The 25,070-nt window shown below is 37.0% G+C and overlaps 1 protein-coding gene across 1 annotated transcript; it reads left to right on the forward strand.

Moving 5' to 3' along the window:
• Positions 5,258-16,245, forward strand: LOC109723773 (RNA pseudouridine synthase 6, chloroplastic). The gene is made up of 11 exons (XM_020252259.1): positions 5,258-5,270; positions 6,719-6,896; positions 8,388-8,516; positions 9,074-9,328; positions 10,051-10,132; positions 11,987-12,102; positions 12,180-12,234; positions 13,003-13,114; positions 14,306-14,475; positions 15,059-15,464; positions 15,764-16,245. The coding sequence occupies exons 1-10, from the start codon at positions 5,258-5,260 to the stop codon at positions 15,341-15,343; spliced, it is 1,395 nt and encodes a 464-aa protein (XP_020107848.1). The 3' UTR covers positions 15,344-15,464; positions 15,764-16,245.

Below are 25,070 nucleotides of genomic sequence, written 5' to 3' on the forward strand. Positions count from 1 at the left end.
CTCCATGCATCCTTCGTGGGAAGTTTTGGCGAAAGGGGGAACCCAAGGTAAGAGGTGGGAAAGTTGCCGACTTTGCAGTCAAGCAAGGTCGCTAGTCTTGTCGCTTTACCTTCTGTCTTACCAAGGTAGTATAGCTCCGACTTTTCTCTGTTGATCTTCAACCCAGAAGCCCACTCAAATAGGTGCCACATCCATTTTAGGTTTCTCATATAACTGTCTCTAGCCACTGAGAAGAAGAAAGTATCGTCTGCAAACTGTGTAAGGGTCGTTATACTGTCGTCAGATGGGCCAATTCCCTTGAATAGATTATTGGAAGTGGCCTCGTTAGTCAATCTGGCGAGACACTCCGCGACCAGTAAGAACAGGAAAGGTGAAAGCGGATCCCCTTGGCTTACTCCTCTTTTCGTTTTGATCCAATTGGTCGGCACTCCATTTACTAATATAGCTACTTTGGCGTTGCAAATACATTGCTCGATCCAACCACACCACTTCGCATCGAAACCCCACCATCGAAGAATACTGAAAAGGAAGGGCCAATGGATCTTATCGTAAGCCTTTTCAAAGTCCACTTTAATGCCGACCCCCTCGATACCCTTCTTACAGCTCCATCCAATTAGCTCAGAAACCGTGACAAACGCATCCGTGATGTTCCTCCCTTTCAGAAAAGCTGATTGGGCGGGTGAAATTAACTCATTAACTCATTCATCACTGCTGCAATACGGTTTGCCAGTACCTTTGAGATGATCTTCTGGATACCGTTAATAAGGCAGATAGGTCGAAAGTCATTAGCTGACGTCGCCCCTTCCTTCTTGGATACTAGGCAGATAAAGGAGTAATCGAAGGGGGCAGTGGACAGCCTACTCTCGTGTAATTCCTGGAACACGCTGAGTAGATTATCCTTGATAGTCTCCCAGAAAGTCTGGTAAAACCTTAATGGGAACCCATCAGGACCCGGCGCTTTATCACTACCCAGGTTGAATACCGCTTCCTTTATCTCCTCTATGGTGAAACCCTTCGTAAGTCGCCTCAGCATCGAACCCGAGAGCCGTTTCGTGGTAAAGAGCCCACTCCAATCCCCGAAGGAGGGAGGTGCCGTAGCATCAGCTGTGAAGATCTCTTTAAACTTGCGAAAGAAATAACCCTTCTTATCCTCCTCAGAGTTGTAAACTCGATCGTTATCAGTAACTACACCAATCCCATTGGCCCTTCTTCTCCCATTAGCTATACTATGGAAGTACTTAGTGTTACTGTCACCCTCGCGTAACCAGTGTTGATTAGCCCTGGTTCTCCACATGGAAGCTTCGTCATTTAGAACTCTCATTAATTTAACTTTTAAATCCTCTCTTTTCTCAGCTCCCTCTTCCGACAAAACACCCTGCTCCTCCAATATATCAAACTGATGGATTTCCCCCTGTAATTGATCCTTTAACNATATATATATATATATATATATATATAAACCTTAAAGCAGATCTTTCCACGAAGATATCATGATCTTGAGCCGACATACTGCTAAAATAGGGTCGAAAAGTTGCTGACGAAAGATAAGATTGTTCCTGGCCTTCCAAATTGTCTACCAGCTTGCGATCAATTCGGTAAATCTATTACTCGTACCACGCACCGCAGTCTTTCTCATCCACTTATCCCAAACTATCAATACATCATCGCCCAGTTCCTCTGCGTGGACATCCTCAAGTCCCATCACCATGATGTACCTGAGAAAGACGCATTGAGTGAATAGATGGTCCACAGTCTCGTCGTGGTCTTTGCACAACACACAAGCTATTTCTCCAGTCCACTCTCTCTTAACAAGGTTATCAGTTGTAAGCGGTCTTTTCTTAAGCACGAGCCAGCAGAACACCTTGACCTTGAGTGGTATACGGAGTCTCCAGATCTTGCTAGTGCGTCCATCTCTTGTTCCTCCATCGTTCAACATCCTATAGGCCGATTTGACTGAGAATATACCGCTGCTACACCATCTCCATACTATCACGTCCATATGTTGGCCTACCTTAAAGCTGCTAACCCTATCTTTGAGCGCAGAAATGTTGGGTCCAAATCCAGTCAAGAGGGTCGCGTCATCTGTAACATACCGGACTTCTAAAGTTATGAAGTCATGGTGTAGGTTGGGCTGGAAAACTATTTGAATGGTTCCGGTGAGGTTCGGTGAAGTTCGGAAGCCTTCGGGCGTTTCGGTGCCCGTAGGCGCGAAAACGGAACCCGAAAGGCTATGTTGGGCCGTGAGCTAAGTTCGGCATTAGCGTGGATGAAAAGATGATGGAGACATGCTCGAAAACATATTTGGAGAATGTAACATATTGGAACCCAGAAGGAATTATCGAACTTTAGCCAAGTTGGCTAAAGCATGCGAATAAGATGAATGGACGAGTTCCAGTTAACGTTCCATCAAGGTTGGAAGGGTTAAGATGAGTTCTAAAAGAGTTATAAAGGTTTTAGCGTTGTCCGGCACGAAATAGAGTCGAAAACAAGCTAAAAACCAAGTCTGGAGCATTGTGTACCGGTACAAGTTGATGGTTGTACCGGTACAACAAGCGACCCGAAGAATGGCAACTCTCGGGTTTGAGTGAAAAAGGCTGTTAAACCGGTGACACTGTACCGGTACACTTTGGCAGAATGGCAAAGATTTGGTCTGCTGCAATTATAATTGATTGGAGGGGTTTATTTGCAATTGTTACCTAATGTAATAGCCCTAAACCCCTCTCCCTCACAGTAGATCTCTCTCCCTCTCTCCCTCTCGTGTCTCTCCCTCTCCCTCTCAACCTGTTGCAAGAAAAGAAGAAGGAAAAGAAGAAAAGAGAAGNTGTTTCTATCCGCAGTGAGCAAAATAGGACAGTGATCTGACGTGGCTCGGGGAAGGGCTACAATTTCTTTGATGTTGAAATATTTTCATACGTTACTTATTCTTCATTTATACGTTTTTTTAGAACTTGCGTCTAAATTTTATGGAGATTGCGAATTATCACCATCCTGTGTAAATCACCGGCTATAGCTTTTGATTGCTTGCTGGCATACTAGTTAGAAGTATAATCAATACAAAAAAATTTAAATAGAAAAATTCGTCTAACATCGTTATAAAAAAAAAATAACACAAAAATTAATTAACTAAAATTTTTTGAAAAAAGTTATAAAACTAAAAATTTAGAGATTAAATATTATCCTGAGATTGAGAGATTATATTGAGAGATTATAAATAGATTTTATAAGAAAAGTTGTTGAAATATTATGATCCTTTGGGCTGGACCTTGCCAATCGCGGGTCTACCCTTTGCCAACCGTGGGCCTTCCGGCCCGGAATGATATTAGGCCGGGCCGAGGCACGGCACGAGTACTCTAACACTCTTGCCCAGCACGACACTGGCATGGGCCGTACCGGGCCTGAGGGTAGGCGCCGGTCCGACATGGCATAGCCCATATGGGCCGTGCCGGCCCGGCTCCCGAGGCCTCCCATTGGGAGTTGGGAGCGGCCTGGGTGCCTCCCAAGGGTCTGCTATGGCAGACCCTTTTGGGAGTTGGGTTTTGGTCCTCTTTGGACCAAAATACCCTCCCCAATTGACTGTTGGAACTTGGAAAGGGTATTTTGGTCCAAAAAATTTTTAAATTTTTAAATAATTTTAAAATTTAATTATTTTTATAAATATATTTTGAAATTCAAAATTTTTTACTCATATATTATTTTAAAATAATAGTATTTTAATTTTGTATTTTTTAAAAAATTTATATATTTTTAAATAAAATTAAAAAAATAAAAAAATTGCTGGCCAGAAGTCCGGCGCGGCGCGGCACCGCCCGTGATATCCAGGCTGGGGGGCTGTGCTGGCCGGGAGTCCAAGTACTACGGCCCGGCATGGTCCAATCCGACTTGGGGTCGGGCCATGCCAGGTTGGCCTCCGGCCTGTTTCAGCCCGACTTAATATGGGCCGTTCCGGCCCGGTACGGCCCACATTACACCCCGAGGCGCATCTCAGTCGAGCTGTGCCAAGCTGACAAGCCTTGGTGGGTAGGCCTAGCATCGAAGGTCTGAAGAGTATGGCTGGGCCGGCTTGGCACGGGCGCAATAGTACCCATGCCAGGCCATTGCCTGGCCTTAGAGATGTCAACGGGTCGGATTCGGGGTGGATTTTTAAAAACCTAAACCCGAACCCGACTCCAAACCCGAGACCCGAACCCGAACCCGAACCCGACGGATTTTAAAAATCCATATCCAAACCCGAACCTGACAAAAAATCCGAAACCCGAATCCGAATCCGAACCCGAACCCGAAAATTTGAACCCGAAACAATTATTTCTTTTTTCAATATTTCAAAATATATTATATTAAATCTAAATTTTTAAAATACAATTNTTCAAATATAACATCAAATTAATATATATATATATATACATATAATACAAAATAAATTCGGGTTCGGGTCGGGTTCGGGTTCGGGTCGGATACAATCAAAATCCATATTCGAATTCATATCCGTCGGGTTTCTATTTTTGATATCCATATCCAAATCCATATCCATATCCATCGGATATATCCGTTTCATTCGGATTCGAGTTCGGATAAAATTTCGGGTATCCATACCCATTGCCTGGCCTAGGGTCGTGTCGGCTTCGGCGGCCCCGTATTACATCCCTACTAACCTCCACCGCAGTAGTGGAGGAGACAACCTATTCGACAATAACAACAGCTATTAAGTTGCACTGTTTTCTACTAAGTTACACATTTGAGGCTAATCATGAGGTTAAGTTATATCATTTAAAATTATTTGAGACTAGATTTTACCATAAAAAAAATGTTGCACTATTTGAGAACTTAATGTCAAACAGTACAACTTAGTCAGAAATAATACAACTTCTTCTTTTTCTTCTTCTTCTTCTTTTTTTGTTTTTACCTTTTGGTCTTCCCTAAAGTGCTATGTTGCATGGTGACCTTCCCAGGAAAAGAAAAATACATTTTTTTTTTCTTATCTTTCTTTTTTTTTACGTTTTCTTTTACCCTCCGCATTCTCTCTTGCTATGATGTCTACTCACTCGCCCTCTGCCTTTTCCATTGCATGCTCCATAAGTCGTTGCCCCAGCCCTAATGTGCTCTCCGTCCCCACTATCATCAAATCCTGCAGTGCCCCGCCATCACTACCACGCCCTTCACCACATCCTCATCGTCAAGCTCTTTGTCCATACCAGCCTCGTTGCTACCGACAATGACAAGGTAGCTAGGTGGATAGAAGCGCGGTGGCAGCGGTGGAGACATGGGCGAGGCAGGCGAGAAGAAGCACGATGATGTGAGAACAGTGGACAAGGAAGAGGACGAAGAGGAGAGAGATGAAAAAGAGAAAAATGTAAGAAAGAAAAGAGAGAAAGAGGGATCAGAATAATTTGATCATTTTTTAAAAAACGAACTCAAATTTATAAAATTTTAAAAAGACGACGTGATTTTACAAATTTATCTAAAAGCTTTTCTTTTTTTTTGGGTTAAACTTAGGGATGTAAAACGGGCCGGGGGGCCCGTGGGTCGTCTAGCCCGGCACGACTGCGGGCCGGGTTGTGGCCTGGCACTGTTACTGTAGCATTCATGCCGGGCCGGCCCAGTACTCCGGGTCGTGCCGGGTTGAGTTTTGCGGCCCGTAGGCCCGGCCCGTGTCAGGCCTGGGCTGTGCCGGGCCGGCATGACCCGCTCTAGCATTTAAATTGCTAGGTCTTGGCCTCTCGGGATCTAGAGCCTACATGTAGGCTGCTGTAGCCTGTAAGACCTTGATTGGCTTGATCTCTGATGATGGGCCCAACGGCATTTAAGTCGTTGGGTCCCTTCATTTTTTAAAATACATTTTTATTTTTATTATTTCAAAAAGGGTCAAAAAAATTAAAAAAATATTTTTTAATCAAAATGACCACAATGCCCTCACTAACCTTTAAAATTTTGATTGTTAGAGGGGGCATTTTGGTCAAAAATTAATTTTTTTTATATTATTTAAGAAATTAAATTATTTTACATCTATAAAGTTTTTTTAGAATATCAATCTCACTTCAAACCTATAAAGGTTTTTTAGAATATCAAAGATCATGAAAAGAAAGCAATATTAATTTTATATTAAAGTTGGTTATTGGATCAAACATATGTAAATTAAAACATTTATATAAAAAATCTATAAAACTGAAAGTGAAAATTATTTATCTCTAAGCTTTAAATTTTATATAATATTAATTAACAATATTAAAAAATTAAATTTATTCTTAGTGTTTAATTTTCTTAAAAATTTTAAAAGAATTTTAAAAAAGTTGGATATAATTGTGTAAATTAAAAATTATAAATCAAAACTTTGTAATTTAAAAACTACTTATCTCTTTCTGTTCAAAAAAATAACTTTTTTAAAAAATACAAAAAGGACAATTAGGAAAAAAAGGGGATTTTTCTCTATTACTGAGCTGGCACGAAGCGGGGCCCGGCCCGGCCCGGCCCGGCCTGGGGTTGGCGGGCCTGGGCCCGGGCCGGGCTCCTGTAAATAAACACCGGCACTGCCCGGCGCGCGGATTCGTAACCAGGCCGGGCCGGGTCGCCCCCTCGGCACGAATCGGCCCGGTATGTGGGCCGTTCCAGCCCATGGGCCGACCAATATCCTCCGCTGCTCCGCCCATAACCCGCACCGCGCAGCGCCGGAGAGAGAGAGAGAGAGAGCGCGAGCGCGAGCCCTAGCCCGGCAGTAATGGCGAAGGCGGCTTCGGTCCTCCCCTCACAAACCCCCGCCGCCGCCACCGCCGCCGCCGCCACTCCGAGTGGATCCCCCCCTTATGGGCCGTGCGGAGGAAGCCCTCCACCTCTCCGCCGCGCTCCTCCTCCTCCTCCTCCGCCGCCCCCGTCGCCTCCGCCTCCGCCGCAGCGTCGAGTAACGGGTGTGTTGTTTAGTGGTTGCTAATTTTTTCCTTCTTTTTTCCTTGGGGCTGGAACTGGTTTTTGCTGTTGATGATTTGATGATTGCTCATGAGGTGTTTGTATTTGGTTTTGTCTGTGAGATTGATGCTTTCTTCTTTTTTTTGTGTGGTGATTTTAGAATTTGTTTATTTGTAATGGTAATTTTCTGAACACATTGATTCATTTTTGGCCAGAATTTATCCTGTAAAGATGAAAACTTTTGGTGTTTACTGATGCTAATAGAATGGTTCATGAGGATGAAGCTTCAGAGTTTTAGTAGCGTTGAGAGAAGAAAAAAAGTATAGGGTGATGCTTATTAAAGTTGAAGAGTGAAGTGAAGATAAAATGAATCCATGAAACGTCGGTATGGTTGGTTATACTGTCGAGTGAGTTAAATGTGAGCGCGAAATAGTTGTTACAAGTGTTCATGATGTGAAGTAGGGGGAATAGCTCCAGAACCACCTGAATTTCGGCCTGATTGTGGACGTTTAAAGAGTTTAAATTTATCACCTCATCAATCCGTTCGTTGCAATTAACCATCAAAGTTCATTCAAATTTCTGAAATAGCTTTAGAAAATTATTGCCATCTGAAAACCACCTGAAGTTCAGTTTAGTTTTTTTTAAAAAAGAACTTGAAAAAAAAAATACTTTTTATGTCACACGACAGTCACAAGTTGGCGACAAATTGGTGTGAAAAATTGGTGGAAAGAAGGTGGGTGGTCAACAAATTGATTGTTCAGGTTGTAACTACAACCTTTATTAAACTTTGGCCGATGAAAATTGCAAATAGGCCAAAGTTCAGGTGGTTCTAGGACTTCTTTTCCTTTGAAATATTAAGCTATATATTTTATTTCACTGGAAAGGATGAATATATGCCAATATTTAGATTTGAAATCTTTGTTCTTTTGTACCCGATGGGTTTTGTTTTCCTTCAAAGTAAGGCATTATTAATATTCCTCGGAGTTAACCTAATATAAAAAAAATAAAAGATGATCTTATTCATATGTGAATTCTATTAAATTTTTATGTAAAAACGTATAAAACTTACCTGACCTATTGACAATTTTGATTTAGCGACCTAACCTTTCAAAATTTTGATTTTACTATCCAACCTTTCAATCTGTTTGATTTGACTCAGTCAACGACACTTTGACTTCAAAATTTAAATGCGACGTTTATTTTTACAGGTTTAGTTAGTATATTTCATGCAATTCTCGGTATTATAAATTAGTTAAAGCCAGTAATTAGCTTAAATTTTAAAATCAAAGTGCCGTTGACTAACTCAAATCAACCAGATTGAAAGGTTGGGTAACCAATTCTAAATGGCCCATAGTTTAGGTCAGTTTTGTACGCTTTTACCAAATTTTTATTTAGCTTTTGAATTATTACTCTCTATTGGAATGTGATAGTTTATATCTATTACTACAGGCCATTGATTTTATTAATCTAATAGCTTGTTCATATATGTGCAGTCACCCGGAGTACGATCGGTTGCTTCCATGCCCATTGCAAAGTAGCCCACCTAGGGTTGAACATCTTGTAGTTTCAGAAGGGTGCAATGTTCTTGACTATATTAGTAGAGCTTTGCACCTTCCTCCACTGTAAGTATGTTTTTTTAGTTCTTGATTATGTCCTATTTGAGAATTAGTCTAGACCTATTGCTTAAAGACCTGTTACTATGGAACATTTCGAATAGGCCCTCCAACTTTTTCTTCCTTGGGTGATTGACACTCCCTCCACTTTTAATTGTTTTGATTTGGGTTATGTTCCTAAACTTCACTGGGAATTAGTTAACGACTTTGTTAGCTATCAACCTTTAAGGATTAACAAAATTTGCAGTTTTGTAGCTGAATAAGCATTTAGGGCAATTGAATTTAACAAATTCACTGTTAGATCAAACAAAATCCCAATTAAATGATGAAAATAACTTAAATCAACAAAATCAAAAGTTGGAGGGGAGTCAATTAAAAGAAAAATACTTCAATTAAAAGTTGGAGGGGAGTCTATTTTAAAATGGCTTATATTTGAATAGGTCCCCGTTCATTTTTACTGAAAGAAAAGTATTTTCTTTAGTAAAAGGTTTTGATTTTTAGAAAGTTACAGGTGGTTGTTAGACATGTATAGAAGTGAGAATAAGTGGATCATTCTATATTTGAAGGTTTGTTGCAGATCTTATTCACTTTGGGGCTGTGCATTTTGCATTAGTGTGCCCAGAGCCTCCTCCAACAGCAACTCCGGAACAATTTCAGATCTTTAAAGAAGTAACAGAACCATCGGTCCTGCAGAAGAGGCCGTCCATTAAAGGGAAGACGGTCAGAGAAGCCCAGAAAACATTTCGGATAACAGATCCTAATCAATTCGTCGAAGCTGGTAGTTACCTACGTGTGCATGTTCACCCGAAAAGATTCCCGAGGTACACATTAGCTTAATCACTATGGGAAGTTTTTATTCTTTTGTCAACATACACTTTATCAATATTTTTTACAATGAGATGCCCTATGTTAACGACTTAATGCACTTGTTTGGCCGGTCTTGTGCAAAAGTGCTTCTTGAGTGACCTCCAAGTCCCTGTTTGGCTTTCAGCTGTAGTCATCTATAGTGGCTTTTGGCAGATAGAAGAGTTGAAAAGCTAATATGAGACTTTGAGCACTAATAGCAAAACCTTCAACTTGGATATTCCACTTCTGCTGTAAAGAGAAACTGTCGTGGGAAATTTTAGTATAGTGCTTCACCTAGCAGCACTACTCAAACAACAGCTTCATCGAACTGAGCTACCCCTTAAAGCAGGGCCAAACAATACCTAATAGCCTAACTTTTCTTCCTGCTGCAGAAGCAGAAATACCACTTGGAGCTTCTGCTTTTTAGGCCCAAAAGATCTTTTTAGCTTCTTGCTAGAGCTAAATCTATAAAAGATTTATTTACCAATCGCTGGTTTTTGGAAGCTTTTACTTTTCGGGGTTAGAGAAGCTGTTCCAGATGCAAGGCCAAACAGGCACTGCATCCTGTTCACTACTTTGTAGAGTCTTAGATGTAGGTGAGATTGGATGTTTCTGCTGATTGCCAGGAATGCAGGATCTGCTTACATTTGAGGTTTAATCATGCTTACCATTTTTACTGATCTCAGATTATAACCAGGTGCTATGAAATTGACTGGAGGTCTAGAATAATAGCAGTCACTGATTCGTATGTGGTCCTTGACAAACCTGCTGCAACCTCAGTATGTATTTTCTATCCAGTACTATTCTCAACTCTTATGTCCTTTACTGGAAAGCATAGCACAATCTGTACAGGGTGTTATCCTTTGTTAAACTACTTAGTGACTAAAATATAAGGTTTTCATCCTATATTCTACAGTGACTATAATGAACCAGAGATATTTAATAAGCAACAGTTAATAAATAGAGAAATATAGTGAGCGCCAAGTCAAATAAATAAAGCTTATTACATAGGTCTAAATAATATTTATGTTTTTAGTAGTAGTTTGATAAAACATCTAATGCATTTCATATAAAGCCTGTAGTAACATAGAATCCTCCTCACTAACCTGTTTGGCTTGCGCTATCCTGCTAGGATTACTGGGAATCTTGTAAGAATTTTCTATTTTTTAGATTACTGTATTTAGTTTATCCCGCATGTAATCCTGTCAGTGATGCAGGATTACTAACAAGTAACAATGCAGGATTACTCCAAAAATATTACATGGGAGGGGGGTAGGTGTCATGTCACGCAATATTGGTTGTGGGTTTATACTTCAATTTTTGAAGTATTATAAAGTTAACCCTCCCCACCTATGAACCTCTTCTCACCTCTTTATTTCAATAATAGAGAGCTCTATCCTGCTCTCCACCTCTCCATTCTAGGTTTTTGAGGTACTTCCTCTATCTCCCTTTCTTTCTCTCTCTATTCCAAAGGCAAGATAACTAAAATTTATAGGACAAACTAGACACGGTAATCTTATATGCGTAGTAATCTGACATTACATTATTGCTAGGGATGTTAATGGGTCGGATTAAGGGCGGGTTTTGAAAAACCTAAACTTGAACCCAACCCGAACCTGACTACCGAAACCGAAATCCAAACCCGATTCTATCCGGTCTTGAAAATTCATAACCAAAACCGAACTCGACAAAAAAAAGGGGAAAATCGAAATCGAACCCGAAAACCCGAACCAAAACCAATTATTTCTCTTTTACCAAATTTTAATACATATCATACACAAATCTATAAAGTACAAATTTAAATTTCTATATATTATAAAATATCAAATCGGTTCGGGTTCAGATTCATTGGGGTTTATTAGGTACAGATAAAAACCACACCCGAACCCGAATCCATCGGTTTTTCTTTTTTTTCATACCCATAAATGAAACCATAGTTGTTTAGCATCGGTAAAACACACCCAATTCGGGTTCAGGTACAGTAAAATCTTGGGTATCTGCACACATTGACATCCCTAATTACTGCCCCGAACCAAATGCAGTAATGCAACATTTTTAGTAATCTAATTCTTAGAATTTAGATTTTTGGTTATGTTGAGATAACCAGGAATGCTGCATAGTACGAACCAAACGGCCTAAAGGTTCTTTTGACTCATTTGATATCCTTGTCTGGTCTACTACATGTTGTGCCTGTCTCTGGCCACCCAAGCCCATGAAGACCACAAGTTGAAGCCTATGTTTATTATTTAGTTCGCTATGTACGCACATTCACAAACAAGATCACCTGAGTATTTGGAATTGTTCTGTTAGTTTGCTATTCTGAGATACAGCTTAGCTTTGTACATTGTAAAACTTGTTAAATGTTGATGGCTTTGTTTGAAATTCTTAACTTGGCTACTTGTTGGAAAATAAAATGATTGTTGGTGATTCATAGTTTTACAGCAATGATGGCAACTTAATGAACAAGAAGCATCTTTAGGACTTGGCATCTGTGCATTCTCCAACCATCTAGATTTTCATTTGCAACACAATTTAACATATTTTCTCTTTTTTTTTTATTTAGGCTCAAATTTCAGTCCATTTTAGTAATTTCTGAACTTTGTAAAGTAAATGGTAATTGGTGACTTTTTTAGGTAGGAGGAACAACAGATAACATAGAGGAATGCTGTGTGACATTTGCTTCTCATGCCTTGGGATTGGAAACCCCTTTGAGAACCACCCATCAGCTCGATAACTGTACTGAAGGCTGGTGCGTTTCTCTTGTATTTTCCAACTGAGTCATTAAAACATAAATGATTAACCGCACTTATATTTTTTGGCTTACAGTGTTGTACTGGCTAGAACAAAAGAATTTTGCTCTGTTTTCCATGGAAAGATTCGGGTAAGTTGGCAAGTAGCCGTGTTGTTCGTGGTGTTGACAAGTTACACCAATTGTTAGCTTATTGGAAATTTGATTGTGGTGATCATGCTTCAGTTTTGGTGCATCTGAGACGCGCTAATTTTAAATGTTTTCCCCAAATTAGGTCACTTGGTTTCCATTATTTTACCTAAAGGGGGGATTATGTAGCATCTAATTTAGTTGCCAAATCTGCTTCGAAAAATAATGTGTCAATGGCGTGGCAGCTGTTCAATGAAGCTGGCACACCATCTCATGACTATTGTGAATCTACTGCCACATCGACTCTTAAAGATAATGTGGCGGATGATGTGTCAGACATTTATAGGATGTGGCAACTAAATCAGCTGCCTGGTCTCCCTGCTTAAGGGTAATTCTACTTTGTAGAGTGACCTGATTGAAACCAAAATGAACTGCAGTGCATCGTTTGTAACACTTTGAAGTTTGATGGCCTTTGCTAAGTTTTGTGAAAACTTCTCATATAAAATTGTTTACTAGGGGTCTGTGGTATGGGCCATTGCTTTGTGATGGTTTCACCAAACTGGAGTCCTTGGAAAGAGATTTTGGATACAATTTAATTTTCTATAAACGACTTGTTCTTGAGGCTCAAAACTGCAAGCATGCATTTGCAAGGCAAAGGATTTATTACCATACAAAGTGATGGGCCCTAATTGCTTACTGGAATATACTTTTTTAATTTGTAAAATTGTAAATGATATGTTTGGATGTGATAACTTTAATTTCTGTTGTCAGGAAAAACAAGTTAAGAAGCTTTATCTAGCGCTTGCTGCTACACCTGTGACAGCTGGAGTTATTTCGCATTATATGCGTCCAGTTAACATTGCTCCTAGATTAGTTTCAGAAGGTAAAGTAAGAGGGTTGGCTGTGTTTTTTTTTTTAGTTTTAATTAGTTTCTCAAGTTGTAATTTGAATTACATGGAATCTTTAACTTATGACATGAGAAAACTTATTCTTATCATCACCTCGTGTGCTTAGATTCACATATCTTGCATTTTCTATTCTATAACATTTACCAATGCTAGATTCCTTGAAAGATCGGCCGTGATATTTGTCTTAGAATATGTACAAGTATAAAACATAAGCATGTATTTGTAGGTACAATGAATGTAGTGGCTTTACAATTTCTTGTCGAACTACAATTTTTCCTTTGTTGTGTTCAGCCCTTCTTAACAAGTCCATGGCGTTCTAATGCATCATCAAGAGTCATGTTGTTCTGTTCACAGACGGTAGTTGGGTGAATATACCAATAAGTATGCGGCTATATTCTGTAATGAGAATTGGTAAGTTTTCACGTGATAGATAGGAAAGCAGCAACTAAAATAATAGAGTGGAAAGAAAGAGTTACTCGTATTCATTAAGGAACTCTAGTAAGAAGTGGAATGAACACTTAAAAGATGTCGACTGTTGGATAGAAAGCAAAACAGCAATCTGCTGTGACCGCAATCTCATAGAAGCACTATAAACAATCTACATGTGTAGAACAATTAAATGCCTCATGATTACCAGAAAAGAAGCATAATTTTATTTCCATAGAGTAAAGCTTTTGGACATTCTATACTTGATCATGCATTATATGTGAATCATCTCACATTTCATGCAAAATAAAGAAAAAAATGTATTGAGTTGTCCGTATCTTTGTATAGGAGCTTTGACTAGGGGCATTTTTATCTCGTGTCTTGTGTGTTGGGTGCTTCAGGACATGCATAATTGCATACACAGGCTCAAATCCCAAAATCCTATCTTTTGACTCGTATTAATACTTATGCCATTGCTTAGCATATAAATAAAGTTGCTTGTATGACTTGATTTGGTTTATCACGAATACCAACCAATTTGGAGTTTTCCATAACTAAACGCTACTAAATATTTGTTATCTATTTATAGCTAATTTATCTGCAATATACCTTTTGTATTTACTTACATCAACATATCTGATAGAGGAAATGAAGCTCCTGTACTGTATAGTTTTAATCTTTTCTTCTCCATGTTTATGATTGATTTTTTTTAAAATTTTTTTTTTCTGTTATTTAAGTAGATTCTATTGGAAGATGGCACCTCTGCCAACTAGAGGTGTTGGAGTGCAACGAGGTGCCTTGGCCAAATTCTCATATCAGGAAAATCCACAACATTGAAGATTGTGGGTGGCCGTCACAGGAATCTGCCTATGAGTGCAAAATTAATCTTGTGACTGGAAAAACTCACCAGGTTATTTACTCTCATCCTTAGTATACTTCGCATTTCCTTTTCTACTTGTACATCAAAATTAAGAAATATGTAGGCTTAGTTCCACTCAGTCCTGTACTACTGCCCTTAGGGAGTATTTAAAACTAGGTTTCTACAATTTTGTTCCTTAAGTTTGACTCTGATTTCAATTGGATGTCTTATAACTTTAACAATTTCATTCAAGCTTGTCCCATGTAGCTATTAAGTTCTTCAATTAGCCTTCCATTTGAGAATGGATGCTCGACATGATTGTCAGATTCTGCTGATGTGGCAGTTTTTTGTAAGATTTCAATTTTGATGATGATGCTGTTGTGGCATTTCTTTTAGAGGGCAGACAAATAGGACTTAGTTGTTACACTGTAACAAAACATCAGGGGCTAAACATAGAAAATCTGAGGGCATAATTCTAACCAAGACCAGACTTCAGGAAGTAAATCTTTACTAATCCTTGAAATAATTTAAGGCTGATATATTTTCCCTTCTAACATGATAAAGTCTTTGAGTTTGTCATAGTTTTATTTAGTTGTGTGTAGCTAGTAGTGAATAATTAGAACAAATGGTGCAGGTTAGGGCACAGTTGGCTGCAATTGGTGCGCCTATAGTCGGAGACTCAATGTACATGCCTGCTGCGCTGGCAGAAATGGCCAATCCAGGAATCAATCCATTTGGTAGAGGGAGAAAGGACTACACAAGTGAAGACAAAAGAATAGCAGCTACTGAAGCCTGGATTGCTCAACACGGTAAAGAACCAAATGCAGCAATTGGCCTTCAAGCATCCCATATTTCCTGGGATGATGGTGAGTGCTCTTATGAGGCTGGGGTTCCGTGGTGGCGACGAGAAACAGCTTAATTTTGTCCATACTAGACGGTGTATGGACGGTTCCTTCATTCCATGTTTACACGCCAGCCTTTCGTGATGTCCAGGCATTTCACTCCGGGTTAATTTGCCCCCAGGGGCCTCAAATTTTTAGGTTAGTTTTAGTTTCTCCTCTGGCCTTTCATCCGGTATTGGGTCCATAACCTTCGTTTTGTTGCAATCTTATCATTTGACTATTTTCCTGCATCTAACTGCCATGTTGGTGACTTTGTGCCTCTCATATAGAGATTTCACAGTTTCATCCAATGTAACTGAGGAATTAATAAAAGGGTAAGATTGCAACAAAATGCAAAAGCTAGTAATCCTACTAAAACAATCAAAAGGTTGCGGACCAAGTGGAAACCTCATAAAATGTCGGGAATCCATGGTCTGCATTTTACAACTTCTGTGCAGTTTCTGATGTTAGGAAAGTTGGAGAAGGATTTCTACAAGGCATCGACTCCCAACAGTTATAAGAACGAAGAATTATAGACGTTGAAATTGTGCAACGTTTTTCTTCATCTGCGACAGTTGAGCTGGCTGCATTTGATAGAAGTTAATGCACTTCAGAGCACAACAGAGAGGAGCTCAATATAAGGTTTGACGTCTCTACCGCATCTTTCCGGATTCCTATTTATACATTTGAGTAATGGCTGGTCAAAATTTGTACTTCAAGAATGTTGTAATTGCTCTTTTTCTTGTATAATGTTTCCTCAATTATTTTTATGTCGATAATATTCTATTACTGAGTTGCACTGAATTTCTCTTGCTGATTATATTTTTTGGTTCATGAGAGCTGAATGTGCTTGCAAATTGCTGCACAATAAGGAATCAACCTTAATGTATTAATTACTGCATTATCAGCAATTACCAGGGGCATCGAATTGTTGATTTTCTCTTACTAGGGCCATCAAATTTGGCTAATTTGATCTAGTTATTACGCCAAATCAGATAAGATATCCTCTTTATGTAAACACCCAACAAACCCAACTATTGTTTGCTAACAAAAATTTATCTCATCTCACTTGCCAAATTCAAAATTATGCAGGCACCCACTGTTCCTGGCTGTGATAACAAGAAGCAAAGATTTAATGAGTAGGAGATGAACTCATCATGAATATTTCAATTAAACAGCTTTAGGCACCTTTTCTTTTCTTTCCATTATTGTCAGTAGTGTCTGCTGGATGAAGTTTCTACGGTCCGTAGTCACACAGTTTTTGTCTTTCTCCTGTTTTACTCATGAATAGTCTATGTTTGTCTAAAGATTTTACAGAATCAATGCAAAATAGGAATGAGTTTGTAGAGAGACTCTTTCATTTCAAATTGAATTTGTATATGTGACACCTCAATAGTCCCACATCGGATAGGAACGGGCTGTGATTGAGTATATTCGAGACTATAGATCTTAATAATAATAACCTGGGTTTAAACATTTCTGGTGGTAATTTGAACCCAATGAGTTATTATTGTTGCTGGGTTGGATCGTTACATTTGGTATTAGAATAAATCACTAGTCAGAAGTGTAAGATGAATTTCGGCCGAGCCGAATGACAGGTTACGTCAGGATTTGAATGATAAGGTGAGTGAAACAAGTCTCACATCATCTGGTGATTTTGGGCTGTGTGTGTGGTTGGACTGACGAGGACGTCAGGGCCTAAGCCGGGGGGGGGTTCTAAGACATCCTGGTGGTCCCAAATTGAATAGGAACAGAGTTATGGTTAGGTATATATGAGATCATGGATCTTAATAATAATAATATTTGGGTTTAAGAATTTTGTGAGGTGGTTTGGAACTAACAGATTATTATTGCCAGTGGGTCGGATCGTTACAGTATATACTACTCACAAGATGTATGTTTAATTTACCTTGCAATGATGATGTATGTTTAATTTACCTTGCAATGATTGGCATTAGTGAGTGTTAATTCAATGTTTATGCTTTATTTATACTAATACTGTACATGAGTTAGTTACTCAGTAGGAGAACTACCATGAACTATTTGTGAATCATTTCCTATTCTTTCTTTCCTCGATATTCGTATTGAATTATTTCTGGGGGTGTATGTTCCTTCATATGTTAAATAATTTTAGTATGGTAAAGGGGTTAATAGTTAGTTTCAACTGTTCAATCCAATATAATTTGTGAAGCTTGTCACTGTGGTAAATGTAATCTATACCAATTATCTTGTAAACAGTGGGTCCTATGAGAGTTATTTTTTCCATAATTGGTGCATCAAATGAAACTAATTGTACGAGTAGGGCTAGTGTGTTATTAAGAGCACAACAACCATTGTGTTTCTAAGTTTCTAGCCATAGAGAGAAGAAATTGGAGAGATATTCAAAGAGAAGAGAAATTGAAAATTTTAATTTCTCTCTAATATCTCCTCTCTAATATCTCCTCTCTCTCATCTTAACTATTTATTAAAATTGATGGATGGTTAGAAATTTAGGAGCACAATGGCTGCTGTGCTCCTAATAGCACAGTAAAATTTTATTAAAACAGAATTGATATAACACATTATTTCACATATTAACATTTATTTAATTTGTAACTCAAAATATATAAGAAATTTGAATAAAAAATCTCTCATTTTATTAATACTATTAAAATTGATAGTTTATTGAGTAATTTTATTTAATTTATATGATTTTATTATATTATTTAGAAGTGACTTCATACAAATTTACTTTTATAAAATTTTATAGTTGAATTCAACAATCATTCCAAATAATTAGAACTATTTAAAATAGTAGTAAAGTATAATGGATGATTGATGCAATTTTTAGTACAGGAAAATTAGAGAAAAAGTGCAAGGGGCTTTTTATACCTTAACCTTTTTTCTTTTTTTTCTTTTTTTTTTTTTTAAATTCCTTGAAAACTGGGATGAGCTTTTGTTTGTACCAGGCGTTTGGACAGGAAAAAAACTTCAATGGAAACCTCCTCAACGACGCATCATTAAGGAGCTTTAATTTGTTACTATATGTCACTTTTATCTCTATCCAAAGGTTATAATTCTTTCTTCTAAAATTTATTTTGTTTGGATTTTTAAATTAAAAACTACCCGACGAACCACTGGATGAGGTGAAATTAATATGTGGGAGCAGATCAGTAACTCCTCGATAAGGTGCATCGTGGAGTTTTCTACTGAAATTTTATTTGTTTGCGCAAGTACTTAGATATTTGGTAAGGGAAATTTTTTTTTTAAGACTCTCTTTTGGCATTAAATCAAAATGAAACTTTTGTGGCTCAAAAAGTAGAGTTCAACTCTGCAGTAGTAAACCATTTGATTTGTTTTATAATAATAATAATAATAATAATAATAAGGAATAATTGCCTAGCTATATACCCTCCTCATACGTTTGAAAATATTCGATTTACTCTTTATTTTTTTTCCTTTTTAAAATATTCCTTATATGTTCCATTGTTATTGCAAAATACTTTCGCAGTTATCTCCTGTTAAGTTAATTTGGGTTAAACGTCAGTTAAATATCTACCACAGTTAAAAAAAATTAAAATACCAGTTTTGTCCTTAACTTAAGGGTAAATAAGAAATATTGGTGACGGTAGAGGGGTATATTGAATATTAGAAATAGGTTGGAACGTAGAAAAGTATTTTCAATATTAACCTTCTAAAAGGGGTAAATCGGAAAGTTGGAAACTTTTCAGGGATATAAGCAATTGCCCTTAATAATAATAATAATAATAATAAATTTTCCTGAAAGTTCCAGCCGGGCCTTAGCAGTCCCTTTCCATTCCAGGTGATTGACTATTCCTTGACTAGCTAAACATTTTGATCTTTATAATTCATTTTGATATATTATGTTATCAAAAATATTAAATTAATAGAAAATACTTCTGAGATAGTCAATCTTACTAAATTACATAAAACTCTCCTGTTAATACTCGTCTTTTTACTCCTCCACCCCGACTTTTAAAAACCTATATTTTACCCCCATTAAAAAAAAAAAGAAATGTTCATAGAATGGTACGGTATTAACTGTGATGACAAAATGATCAAATCGGCCTCCCTCTCTTCTTCTCCTCCTCAATTCCTCCTTCATCCGTAGCTCTCCTCCTCCTCCGTCCTTCGTGCCTCCGTTGATTCTAGCTTCGACTCCGCTTGCTCCACTTGCTCTCTTTGCTCCTCTTGCACTTTCGCTGCCCTTCCATTCGGCGACAGTGGGGATGGGGTCGGGGTGGGCATTGACAGAGGGCTGGCAAGGGTGAGACAACGGAGGAGGGCAAGGGCATGGGTATGGGCGCGGATGGAGGGATGAGCGAGCGCGAGGGCGAGGCGGTGGAGGGAGGCGAGGCAGCACGGCTGACGATGTCGTCGGCGAGGAGGGAGACAGCCCTACTGAGAGGAGGGGTGCAAGGGTATTTTGAGTGTAAAAGAATATATAATAATTAGATATAGATGGAATCCTAATGAAATACGGATGACGACGAGATCCGAAGTGAATATTTTTTATTTTTTAAAGAGGTAAAATATAGATTTTTAAAAATCTGAAAGAAAAAGTAAAAAGACAAGTATTAACAGAAAAATTTTCTGTAATTTAACCATTTCAGTAATATGCATTGGATGCATGCATAGATATCCAATATATATGACCTGTTCCTGAATGATTAGACAATGCAATCACTCTCAACCATTCTAAAATTGGTAAATTGTAGCCCTAGTCCTCGAACTTTTAGGTAGAGGAGCCCCCTCCCTAGCTATCTCTTATTAAGTTTTATTTTAGTCCATATGCATATTTACTATCGAGGATAAACTATTGTCCACACCAATTGCATCTGTTTATTTATATACTATGCATTTTTTAATTCTTTATTTTTATTGTATGTATTATTCAAATTTACTATTCAATGAGTAACAATCTTTAGGATTTGGACCGTCAAATTGAAAGTATACTTGGACAAAGAATCGGCGAAATTTGTAATGTACAAATGTAAGATGAACTAGTTGTATGCAATAACTTTTAGTCTAAGGACTAACATAAAACATTATAGAAATTAAAGTTTGGATGCTAAAATAAAATCTTGTTGAAAATTCAGGGTTTTTGCATGCCAAATTCAAAAGTCTAAGGACCAAAATGAAACTTGAGTTAAAAAGTTCAGGGACTGGTAGTGCAATTTATCCATTCTCAAAAACTAAACTGAAAATTCAATTCTCCACATTTTGATTGCAAAGATTTAGGCTCTAGCTCTTCAGATGTTGGAATAAGATATTTTATGGTAACTTAATCGGCACGAAGCTTTTTCTTCTTTTTTTTTTTTTTTTTTTTTTTTGGTGTGTGTGTGTGTGTGGTTTTTTAAATATATAGATTTTTAATTATTATTTCTTAAAAGATATTGGCATATATGATTTGGTAGGAATGTAGGATGATATATATCATCTAAAGAGATAATTTATTTTATTGTGAGAAAAGTAACTGAAAAGGCTCAATTTGGTGTTCATATATATTATATATATTTGACTACGCTCGACTGTTCTATATAATTATTTTGAGCATACTTATAATAAAATAAAATATTATATATATTTTGAATAATTTATAAAATATACTGAATAAAATATTTATGCGTTGAAACAAGAAATGATGGCACCTTTAATAGCTCATAAAAAATTGAAGTTGAAATATGTAAATTGAAAAGACTGGACAAGCCCATTCATTCATTCCCATTTGCTTTTTGGAGTCTTTTGGTCCCACACAACTCATTAATTCAGCACAAATTTTGTTATGTTCCCTTAGTGCTACTAGTTGACCCTTTTATTTTTTTATTTTTTATTTTTTTATCCTTCCAATTTATCAATCATTGTGCATCAAGATTCCCACCATCTTTTAGTAGTGGGATAAGCTGTCCATGTAAATAAACTCAGTGAGCATGTAATCATTTGAGCACAACATAATAATAATAATAATAATAATAATAATAATAATAAGAGCAAACGTTTATATCTTTAAAAAGTTTTAGACTTTTTTATTTATCTGGTTTTATAAGTTCTTTCAAATATATCTTTAGGAAATAATTTGTTAGGAACAGCTATTATTTCTATAAAATTATTATTTTGTCTTTTCAAATATACTTTTCTATTATCACTATTTTTTCTTATTTGCCCTTAAGTTAGGAATATAAGAGGTATTTTGACAAATATATCTTTCTATTGTCATCAACTTTTCTTATTTGCACTTACGTACGTTAGGGATAAGAAAAAATATTTTGACTTTTTTTTTTTTTTAAAAAAAAACTCTGGTACGTAGAAATTTAACTCGGACATAACTTGAGATGATTTAACGAATACTAACGATGTAGTTATTTTTTAATAATGAAAAAAAATATATGAGAGTATATTTGAAACAAAAGAATATAAGGATATATAAGATATTTCAAAAGTTTTGAAGGGTATATATATATAGGTAATTACTCAATAATAACAATAATAATAATAATCATATAACATGAATAAGAAACTATTTATGCTTTGGTGTACAAGGTAATATTTTTTTTTACATTTCATTAAAAAATAATAAACTATTTTCTTTTTAGCAGTGTTATCAAAGATGAAACTAGTTGGAACAGGATCGCAAGGGAGATGTGAGCTAATTAAGTTCTGATATTATATGAAAATGCACAAATTCAATCCTCAAGTTTAAGTAATTTTACAAGTTTTAGACCACACACGCACACACCAAAAAAAAAAAGAAGAAGAAAGAATATCCTTTTTTGCAGATGAAAATAAAGCATTAAAGCTTCAAGAGATTACACGCAAAATACATGTCGAGAACAAGTGTTTTATTAGTACATTTATCTAAATGGCTAAATTATAGAAAACCTTCTATTATTTTTCTTTTTCGACTTTCAAAAATTTATAATTTATCCTCTTAAAATTTCAAAATATTTTCAGGGAGGTATAACGTTAATGGATAGGGTAAAATGACTAGATTGTCATTAATTACTTCTTGTAAAAAAAAATAATTTTTTAATATATTTTTGTCATTTTGAAAGGTATTTTCGATATAAATTATATGAAATGGACGGAATAGTAATGGAATCTTGACGGAGGAAGGCTAAATGCAATAACTTGAAATGTTGAAAGTATAAAATATAGATTTTTGAAAAGTTAGAAAGGGGAAGTGAAAAAGTGGGTATTTAAGGGGAGTTTTCTGTAATTAAATATTCGATAATACGTGGGGGATTTAGTTTGAAATTTTGAAACTTTTGAAGGACATTTGCCACAGCTCTAAAAGTTTAGGGGTATTGCACATTTTATCCTTTAATTTCTTGTTTAATGTGGGCAAATTTTATCAAATTTTAATTTGATCCTGCTTTTGTACATTCAGATGTTAAGCCAAACTAAATTGTTCTTAATAACTATTTGATTAATCATATCTTTTAAATTTAGTTATGAGCTCAATTTGTTTAAAAAATAGGTTTTTTGATTATCCTTATTAGCCCTTTAATTAATGCATGTAGACTTAAGTAAGTTTTTTGATCAATCATTTGGTAATCGGTAACGTTCGAAATTGTTGTAATTAATTATCTAAACTTCTTAATTATTTGAAAATACGCACGCTAATGATATTGACGAACCTTTTGGATGTCAAAAACACCTTCGAATTCGATGGTAAAATTTCGCAATTTATTGTTATGTGATTTTTATATTTCAAGAATGTTTATTAATAAGGATTAGTAAAAACGTTAATGCATGCATTTTTTTCTATACGTATGAAGAGACTCCATGCACGTATAACGTACGTAACGTTGTTTTCGGAGATCAATCCATGCATGCATGTTAACATAACACGTAACATTCACTACTACAGATGCAAGATTTGGTGGCGACAAATGTCGCCACCAAAGCCAAAATTGTCGCCACCAAAACTGTTTTGGCGGCGACAATTTGTCGCCGCATGCCGCCGCCTATAACCCCGTCGGTAAAAGTATTTGGTGGCGACAAAATGTCGCCGCTAAAAGTTAGATAATTAGCGGCGACAACCTGTCGCCGCGAAAATTAGAGAATTAGTGGCGACATCATGTCGCCGCTAAAAGTTTGAAAAACTTAGATAATTAATGGCGACAATTTGTCGCCACTAAAAGTTAAATAATTAGCTACTTTTTTTCTGATGAAAAATTACTTNCGTAGGGGTGCTAGAGCCGCAGGCGGTGGAGGCGCGGGGCTCGCTTCCGATGAAGATGGAGGCGCGGGGCTTGGCGAAGGCGCGGGTGGCGGAGGCGGAGGGGACGAAGAGCTAGGGAAAGATAGAGAGAAAGAGAAGTGAACGAGATAGGTTTGAGATGGGTTTAGCTTCAAGGTTAAAATTTTTTACTATTTTTATATGTAAAAAGACAATAAAGCCCCCACTATTTTATATAATGTATAGAGTAACTGAGGGTAAATTGGTCTTTTTGCATAGAGTAGGTGAGTGCTGAAAAAATAGGAGGGAAAATGTGGCGCGGTAAATAAAGAGATAACATGGCGACAAATTATCGCCACGAATACTCTATTTTTCAGCGGCGACACTTATACGTCGCCGCAAAAGAATCCCTATCGGTGGCGACTCTTGATTGTCGCCGCCAAAGAATCCACTATTTAAGGCGCGGTAAATAAAGAGATAACGTGGCGACAAATTATCGCCACGAATACTCCATTTTTCGGCGATGACACTTATACGTCGCCGCCAAAGAATCCCTATTGGTGGCGACTCTTGATTGTCGCCGCCAAAGAATACCTATCGGCGGCGACACTTATATGTCGCCGCTAAAGAATCCCGTATCGGTGGCGACTCTTATACGTCGCCACCATTTTCTATGAATTGGCGGCGACAAAAAAATGTCGCCACCATATGTAATATATTGGTGGCGACAATGCTTGTCGCCACCAAAAAGTCGCCACTGAAAAGCATTTTTGTTGTAGTGATTTATATTTATTCTCCAAACCTTTAATAAAAGAATATTAATTTGTTGGTTGGCTTAATACGACTGCTAAAATTAATAAAAACAAAGAAAAATATTAAAGAATATATATTAAGGGGGAGTTGAGCTAGAATACTATCGGTAGCAAACTGATTCCGTTGCCACCTATTTGTTTTTAATGATGAAGCCTCTAAATCGACTATCTGTACTGTTGAACATGATCTATACTACTTGAATCATCTAAAACCTAAATTTTATGCTCTTTCGATCTTTTTTTTTTTTTTGAGAGAAAGGTAGCACGTCACCCGCTTCATTCATTCAGCAAATAAAATTAGCTACAAAGGGTGAGGCAGCTAAGGCCTCAAAAAGGCGCGAAGAACAGAAAAAGAAAGAGGGTAGCAAAAGGGAAAAAAGAAAAAGAGAAAAATCCACGACCACAGGCGACAAAAACACTATACAGCCCAACAAGTAAAACGTCACCCAGCTCGACTGAAGTCAGCCCACTCTTTTGCCAACACTCCAATGCTTTTTCGATATTGTTCTCTTGTTTATCAAGTGGACACAAAAATAAACTGCTGAAAATGAATATCTTCTGAAAAGTGATGATAGGAGTTTTGTAATCAAGATCGAGAGTATATATAGATCTTGTTCTAAATAGTTTAAAAAATTTTCTAACTAAAATTTAATTGATTTGGATATCTTTACACCGTTAAACGAGAAAACGCCTCATATCGACCATTAAAATTATAAAATTTGAATTATCACTTTGATCATTAGGTCAATAATGTCGAAAAGATTTAAAATT

Source organism: Ananas comosus, linkage group 18 (genome assembly GCF_001540865.1).
Source record: "Ananas comosus cultivar F153 linkage group 18, ASM154086v1, whole genome shotgun sequence".
NCBI lineage: Eukaryota > Viridiplantae > Streptophyta > Magnoliopsida > Poales > Bromeliaceae > Ananas > Ananas comosus.